Source organism: Polistes fuscatus, unplaced genomic scaffold, assembly GCF_010416935.1.
Source record: "Polistes fuscatus isolate 324 unplaced genomic scaffold, CU_Pfus_HIC Scaffold5, whole genome shotgun sequence".
Lineage (NCBI taxonomy): Eukaryota > Metazoa > Arthropoda > Insecta > Hymenoptera > Vespidae > Polistes > Polistes fuscatus.
Window position 1 is genome coordinate 6,392,340 of NW_025113129.1, and position 8,787 is coordinate 6,401,126.

The following is an 8,787-nucleotide window of genomic DNA, read 5'->3' on the forward strand; positions in this document are numbered from 1 at the left end:
AACCTCTTCATGACGTTTCTTGATTTTTAACTATTAATAACTAATTAAATAATTAATTAATAAAGTTAAAAGTTATGTATTTTAAATAAACATTTTATTATCAGATTAGTGCACTTATTCATTTTTTTCCGATGTGGCCAACTACGTTGCTTTACTGAGAAATAACAAAAAAAATTTTCAAATTTTTAATTATCAATAACTAATTAAATAATTAATAAAAAATTTTTAAAAATATGGATTTCGAATTAGCTTCTAGCCAGCAATTAAATGTATATCTTCATTTTTCTTAGTTCTGGAGGTTCTGTGCCAACTTTTTTTGCGCTATAGAAGCTCACAAGTCCCCTCTTATATCTTCCCATTTTTGTTACCACTGGAACCACCAGTGGGCGATAGTATGTACTTAACTGTAGCGTGTTCAACAATATTCAATAATAATTAATTCATTAGGGAAATATATTATTAGAATATTTTATATTTTAAACGTATCAAAAAAGACTTACAAAAATATATATTATAAACTTAACAAATGTAACAAAGAAAAGCGGAAGTAGTGACTAGTGTTCAGTCTTTGGTCGCTGCTAGTATAACGCGTGTGTCCTGCTCAGTGGTTGTAACGGAATAGCGCGAATAGCAGTGGTTATTCATATACGTGGGGTTTTTTTAGTTGTCAGTTTTCGCCACCAGAGGCGTGACAAATGAATGCAACATAAATTAAACACAGCCTTAGCTTAACATTACTTTCATTTTTTCTCTAAAACAATAGAAAATAAAATATTAAAACGGAAGAAATATGGATTGGTTGTTCAGGTCTCACTATTTGCGGGCTGCTGTGAAAGATCCTCTTTCTGGTTCCAATCGAATGTTTCGATATATCGATTGTTGAACCGTTAGTTCGATGAACGCGGTACTTCATTGTAAGCAGTAGTAGTTTGTTATACGCGATAGCTTGTTTCTGTGTACTATGAAAAAACAGTTTAAAATAATTTAAAGATTATTATTTAAATATAAAGACTATTTTTTTAGTATTATTTTATAAGAAGCAAATAAAATATGACGGAAGATAAGACAGAATTCGTAAGTTTATGAGGTTTTCCTATAGATAATTATGGTATCGCTTGGATAACCTTTTCTTTGGCGAATACTTTATTAAATATTTATTTTTTTTTATAAACGTTTACATATTTTCTTTAAAAGATACAAAACATATAATATATTCTTATGAAAATATATTGACTAATTTTTTCAACAAAATTGAGTTTGAAAATTTTGATCTAAAATATTTCTATAATTATGTATTATTTCTTTTAGGATTGGGGCAATGAAAAGTTACAACGTGCCCAAAAAACAGTAGATGAATCGCCCTATGATTTAGAAGCTTGGAGCGTCCTAATTAGAGAAGCTCAAAATAGGCCTATTACGGAAGTTCGACCAGTTTTTGAAAAGCTCATCACTGTATTTCCGTCTGCAGGCCGGTATTGGAAAATTTATATAGAACAAGAGGTATAGTGAATGGTATTCGATGTCTACTACGATTACAATGATTTTTATACAACTATATGACTAACCTAATTAATATCATCTTTTTCAGATGAAAATGCGGAACTTTGAAAAGGTCGAAAAGGTATGTTAACATTAATTGTTTGAGTTTTCAAATTTAAGTAAAAATAAATTAAATGTTTACGCCAACATGATATTTAGGTTGTTCAGTTAAAATATATAAACACAATTTACATTACAATTCTTGCTTATATTAAAATTCAAGTTATTAATTATTATATGTAGAACAGTGTACATAATCTATGTGTACTGCGTCTTACTTTCATATAATAGATACAAGTTTAGATTTGTAAAGTATAAGAAAATGGTGTTTTTAACCGAACAACATTACTTATTGATGTTTAAGTTTTCTTTTTTACAGTAGCACCACAAATTATATTGTCAGACTAACTTAAAATGTTTCAATATTATCTTACAATGTGATACACGGCACTTTACATATCATGTGAGGTGAATAAAAGCATTTTATTTCACCATAAGTTAATTATTTCATTAATTAATAACTGATCTGTTGATACATTTGGGAGGTTGTTTTCTTATGTAAATCATAGGTTTCATTCTCTTATTTCTATGATAGGATACAATAACAAAATAGTATCTAAATGATTTTGCATGAAACGACTTAAGAAGACAACTTTCTGAATATAACAGCCTTGTATTCCTTCCTGCGGTACATTTGTTACATATATTAGTTGTGTTTAGAATACCTCTAACAAAGTGACAAATGATTCAGAAATTGGTAAACACAGAATTTCTACTGTGAATCTTAAAGTGGTAGTTATTGCGTTCAATTACTACTCCTATTTTCTGAATATTACGGTATCTTATTATCTCATCTACAAACATAAGTTTGTAATTGATCAATCTAATCAATTACCAAATTCCATAGTTTCCTAGCAGACCCTATCCAATCACAATTATTTGAGGCAACATTAATATCCTCAAGTAATGTGATATATTTAAAGAGGTAGCATAAGGTGATGATTTTCAGTCAACAATCCATTACAATAAAAGTCTATCTTGGATCTCTATTATATACAATATTAATAAAATTGTTCCGTTCACCTTGTGTTGCTTCGTGTTGTCTTCATTTTTTTTCTATCGTTTGGGGATCATTCATTTCTAGATCCCACGTAGGTTTGCTAAATTTTTTCATAGCCCTGCCTAAAAAAATAAATAAATATTTTTTATTTTGTGTGGGGCTTATTTTATAGCAATTGTAAATAATGGTCACATCTGTTAAAGATTTTTTACCCAATAGTAATATTAAAGGATATGTTTATGCAATAAACTATTCTCAATTGATGCATTTGTGCATTATTATTTATCCCAATATATACATATCTAAATATACATATCTATATACGTACACATAAAAATATATGCATATACATAATATTATAACTATTGTATATTTTGTTACACATTTTACAAAATAAATAATGGAATTATAATTTTCTCTTACTATGACGTGATTTGTACCGATAATATTTTATATGCATAGAAAGAAAACTTGCCTATGTGGGTAAGTAAGGTGGTGGATATGTGTCTTATTTTATGATCGAGTGTTGACGGAAGTATATATATCTTCGGCATATTAATTTTCTATTGATCAGACTAAATTGGTTGTTTTGTCTAACAGCTTTTCCAAAGGTGCCTCATGAAAATCTTAAACATTGAATTATGGAAACTTTACCTTTCTTATGTCAAAGAAACAAAAGCAAGTCTTGCAACATACAAGTAAGTATGATGCTTGAATATATTTTAATAAGTTCATTATTAAAAAATTCAAATATAAAATAAGCATAACAAATAATTATTCATTTTTTAGGGAGAAGATGGCACAAGCTTACGACTTCGCTTTGGATAAAATTGGAATGGATATTCACTCTTATAGTATTTGGAACGACTATGTTACATTTTTGAAAAGTGTAGAAGCTGTAGGTTCATATGCTGAGAACCAAAAGATTAGCGCTGTCCGTAAGGTAATAAACTATACATATATTTATTTAAATACCTCTCTCCTAATTAATTATATAGAATTAAAACATTTTCATATGTTACAGGTATACCAACGCGGCGTTATTAATCCCATGATAAACATGGAACAATTATGGAAAGATTACATAGTATTCGAACAAAGTATTAATCCAATAATCGCAGAAAAAATGGGATTGGAGAGATCGAGAGATTATATGAATGCTAGGCGAGTTGCTAAAGAATTAGAAGCGGTAACAAGGGGTTTGAACAGAAGTGCTCCTAGCGTACCACCAACTGGTCATCCAGAAGAAGTGAAACAAGTAATTATTGAAAATATTGCAAGTCTAGAAAAAAATCTTTTTATTAGACATACGAATATTTTACTCTTGTGTATTGTAGGTTGAATTATGGAAAAAGTATATTGCATGGGAACGTAGTAATCCATTAAGAACAGAAGATACATCACTCGTTGCACGTAGAGTAATGTTTGCGATAGAGCAATGTTTACTTTGCCTTGGTCATCATCCTGCGGTATGGCATCAAGCTGCCCATTTTCTAGAACTTAGTTCAAAGATTTTGACCGAAAAGGGAGATGTTAATGCTGCCAAAAATTTAAGCGATGAAGCAGCAACAATGTTCGAAAGAGCTACAAACACATTGTTGTCCAAAAATATGTTGTTATACTTTGCTCATGCAGATTTTGAAGAAGGCAGAGTTAAATATGAGAAAGTTCATCAAATTTATCAAAAGTTCCTCGACATTCCTGACATTGATCCTACGTTGGTTAGTATTCTTAATAATCAAACAAAAATGATCTATGATAGATCGTGTAAATGATATTTTTTTGATTTTATAGGCGTACGTGCAATACATGAAATTTGCGAGACGAGCAGAAGGAATAAAATCAGCTAGGACTGTTTTTAAAAGAGCTCGCGAAGATCCACGGTGCAAACATCACGTATACGTAGCTGCTGCATTGATGGAATACTACTGTACCAAAGATAAAAATATTGCATTTAGAATTTTCGAGCTTGGATTGAAAAAATTCGGTGACAATCCTGATTATATTCTATGTTACATAGATTACTTATCACATTTGAATGGTCAGTATATTTAGATTATTTTCTTTTACTTATTTAATTATATAACTTACTTATTTAATTATATAACTTACTTATTTAATTATATAATATTTTAGAGGACAATAATACAAGGGTTTTATTCGAGAGAGTATTATCTTCTGGAAGTTTGGAACCAGGAAAATCAGTGTAAGTATTTCTTTCTCATAAATATGAGATTTGATTATGTATTTGTTTAACATTCACTATTATATTTGTTAAATAAATATTTCAGTGATATTTGGAATCGTTTTTTGGAGTTTGAATCTAACATAGGAGATTTGGCCAGTATCGTTAAAGTTGAAAAAAGACGTAGTGCCGTATTAGAGAAGGTATGTATAATAAAGTTATCTTAGCGAGTCTTTAATTTGTACTTATAATTCAATAATAAATAACCGTTTAACCAGCATCAGCGGCAATACGTAGGAACTTTTATTTAATCTAAAATAAAACAAGATTCCATAATTACATAACTATAAAAATATTCTTTTTTTTTTTTAATTAGATTAAAGAATTCGAAGGAAAAGAAACGGCTCAATTGGTAGATCGATACAAATTTCTTGATCTATATCCCTGTACGCCAATGGAATTAAGGTCGATCGGATATATGGAAGTATCTAGCGTAGCTAGAAATTCAACTGGTGCAGTGCCACGAGTACCTGACCCAGAAGAAGCCATAGCATCTTTGCCTAGACCCGATTTATCACAAATGATTCCTTATAAACCAAAAGTAAATGCTTTGCCTGGAGAACATCCAGTACCAGGTAAATAAATATATTTTTTTCTTTCATATAATATAAGTATTTTCTTTGTTACATGATTTTTTTAACGTTATTGTAGGTGGAACTTTTCCTTTACCACCTGCCGCAGCACAATTATGCACGATATTACCACCACCTGGTTGCTTCAGAGGGCCCTTTGTTGCAGTCGATTTACTTATGGATGTATTTAGTAGAATTCAATTGCCTGATCACGGTAAGTTCGAGTTCAACATGAAATAAACTTTTAAAATTTTTAGAATTTTATCAACATCTTAAATTAATACTAATTCATAAGAATTAATGTTTACAGCACCATTACCAGTCGCGGATAACGGCTGTGACACCAAATTATTCGATCTAGCCAAATCCGTTCATTGGATCGTCGATGAGAGCAACGATGGTATGAGTATTGGTTCCAAACGTAAAAGAACGCGTTTAGCTGGGGACGACAGCGAAGAAGAAGATTTACCACCGCCTCCAGCGAACGATATTTACCGACAAAGGCAACAGAAACGAGTAAAATAAAGACTTACTACGTTGTTTCTAATTATAACAAACGGATCTACGCGAAGCTCGTTACGACAAATTTTGGAGAAGAGGGATCAAATATCCTCGAGATATTTTTCATATTTCCTTTTGTTTATTAGATAACATCTTGGCATAAATGTTGATATGCTGAAAAAAATCAATCATAATTAATAAGTATAAATCGTAATAATTCCTTGTGTGCTACTGTTAGCACGATATTTTGAGTATATTTGAGTACCATGTACTTTTAAAAATTTCAATATTTTTATATACAGGATGGTCCACTAACTGTTAGCACTATAAATTACTAGACCACCCTGTATATATATAAATATATATATATACATATATTATATATATATATAAATATCAATTAAACTTTTATTTAAATATCTTTAGATAACGTTTATATTTGAAATATCTAAAGAGAGACAATATTTTAATTTGAACAAAATTAGAAAGAGAATCGAATATCAGTATCAGTACCTAGTATCATTTGTATTTTCTATTTTTCCGATATATTTCTTTGTATCCGAATAACAATGTGTGTTAACATTCATTTTTTATGTTAAAGCAGACAAACAAATAAAACTTAAACATTTGTACTATATGTAAGAGAAATATTATAAAATTATTTACAAGTCAGAGATAATGATTGACGATTTCTTGTAAAATAAAAATGATTTAATAAACGATTCTGTTTTTTTTATTATATATATATGTGTAATATATATCTGTCTCTTTCTTTATTTTCCTATTTTTCTCTTTCATGAAACGTGAACACGATACGAGAAGCGACCAAGCTATTAACTCGTCATCGACGATTCTATTCGCGAATGAGCCGAAATCCGTTAGCAGATATATATGTGTATATTTCTCTTTCTCTCTCTCGGTCTATCTATCTATCTTCCTCACTTCGATAAGAGCGCAATTAAACTTTGATCGGCATTCGTAGTTCGAGTGGCTGGTAATGGCTCCCTTCGGGTTACGCTAAATTGGTCTGCGGCCTTTGAAAATAGTCGGCGTCCGCTGTTAGAGTTGCTTCGAAAACTTGATGAATGATGGAAATCTGCTGGCAACTTCGTTAGCCATTTCCGCAAATTACAATGCAAAATCAAGATCGTGCGAGGTAGCATGACGCTTGGTAATAATGTAGGCTAACCGAACGCGAATCGATATATACATACACATATGTAGCAGATACATTTGAAATTGAATCGATTTGAAACATTTTATCCAGGTAGAAGTTTAGTCGATTAAGAAGAAGAAAATTTCTCGTTTGAAAGTAAAATCGGTCAATCCAAACCGAATAAAATAACAAGGAGCAATCAACGTGGAAGTAACGAAGCTCGTTTTTGATTACTGAATAATGAAGTGGTAGATGATTGTAGAAGATTCGATTGAAGATGTGTTTGAATGTGTACGAGTGTGTGTTGAGAAGGGACGTAGTACGGAGAGAGGGAAGGAAGGAAGGAAGGAAGGAAGGAAGAGCTGCAGGAGCTCTATTACGTCGACATAAATTCTGACCACGCTTGGCACGCGCGACTATGGCATAGTTGTGCCTCCATCCGTCTTGAACCAAGATACCTTACATTTATGTTCGACCTGACTGAACCATGAACGGTCAAAGTAAAAATATTCGATATATTTCTCTTTTTTTTTTAACTTTATCTCTTTCTTACTCTTTTTATTTCTCTTTTAAACTTTCTCTTTATGTTTTCCCTGAGTAGTTGTACAACATCAATAGAGAACAGTGTTTTACTTCGTCTAATTACACCAACTCGTTCGTCATATCTGTTCGTGCATCTCCAAGTGCAGTAAGCACTTTCGTTAGAACACATTTAATGTTTACACTTTTAATGACTTTTTCAAAAAGTAAGCTCGGAGAGAAGCAACTGTATAATATCTAATGTATTCATGTTCAAGAGAGAACACACACAAGTGTTTAGAAATGAAAAGAAAATATTATAGAAATAAAATCCATAGAATAGAGAAAAGAAGAAAAAAGAGATCTCAAATGTTACTTGTCTCTTATTGGAAGAAACCATAACATCGTTTATTAGGAGGACTATAGTATCTCGCTGAAATTTTCACGACCACCTGAACCCATGGATCCAGGTGTTTTCCTACGGATTCGATAATGTACTCGTTCCTAACACCTAAAGCTATAAAGTATCCTTCTTATTCTCGTATCGAGAAACGCTTGTATTTGTTGCTGAAACTTTGATTATTACTGATAAGTAATAAAAGAAATTTAAGAAATCTTCTCTGAATTCTTAAATAATTTATTTTTTAATAGAAAGGAAGAGATCGATAAATAGATAGATAGAGAGAGAGAGAATAATTATTAAATCTACCTTCCTATTAGCAGAATACAGTATTATGTCTTTACTTCGTATTGTTAACGGTTTCTTAACGAGCCAAATGCGTGGCACAAAATACGTTGCACGTTCTTTGTCACGGTATATTTCTCATTGTACTCTTATTTAATGTTCTCTTCAACTTTCAACATTACTCTTCTTTACTTGAAATAATTAATAATAATGCTTTCTAATATTATTATGCGCGAATGAGTTCAAAACAAATATTTCACATCGTTCCTGAATTCCTTATTTCCGATTATAATCGATAAAAAATTGCTGCAGGGATACTTTACCGTTGAACATTATTCCTTCTTTTTTAAAAAGCTTCTTAAGAAACGGAAATTTCGAATACAACCGTCACTCGATCGTTCTCCCACGGTTCGACGTTTAATAATTACTCGGTTGCGACGATTTGGATCGATGCACGAATGTAATCGATTTCCGATAATCGGTTTATTCCTTCAAGCTATGCTCGAACAG

General features: G+C 31.0%; 1 protein-coding gene and 1 long non-coding RNA gene across 2 annotated transcripts; one reads left to right on the top strand and one right to left on the bottom strand.

The window, feature by feature from the left end:
- Window positions 1-290: 290 nt before the first annotated feature.
- Window positions 291-616, bottom strand: LOC122522539. The gene is made up of 2 exons (XR_006305080.1): window positions 501-616; window positions 291-404 (listed from the first exon to the last, which is right to left on the bottom strand). It is a non-coding gene; the product is annotated as an uncharacterized LOC122522539 (long non-coding RNA).
- On the top strand, window positions 558-6,002 carry LOC122522457 (protein suppressor of forked). The gene is made up of 13 exons (XM_043643616.1): window positions 558-1,074; window positions 1,309-1,500; window positions 1,589-1,621; window positions 3,200-3,297; window positions 3,389-3,542; window positions 3,624-3,857; window positions 3,937-4,320; window positions 4,394-4,640; window positions 4,736-4,805; window positions 4,891-4,987; window positions 5,161-5,419; window positions 5,496-5,630; window positions 5,727-6,002. Exons 1-13 carry the CDS (start codon window positions 1,051-1,053, stop codon window positions 5,939-5,941), a joined length of 2,142 nt encoding a protein of 713 aa, XP_043499551.1. The 5' UTR covers window positions 558-1,050; the 3' UTR covers window positions 5,942-6,002.
- The last annotated feature ends 2,785 nt before the right edge of the window (window positions 6,003-8,787 follow it).

Coding starts and splice junctions, on each gene's coding strand:
- LOC122522457 (XM_043643616.1), top strand. CDS start 1,051: ATGACGGAAGATAAGACAGAATTC. Junction 3,298..3,388: donor GCAAGTCTTGCAACATACAA/GTAAGTATGATG, acceptor TTCATTTTTTAG/GGAGAAGATGGCACAAGCTT. Junction 4,988..5,160: donor GTAGTGCCGTATTAGAGAAG/GTATGTATAATA, acceptor TTTTTTAATTAG/ATTAAAGAATTCGAAGGAAA.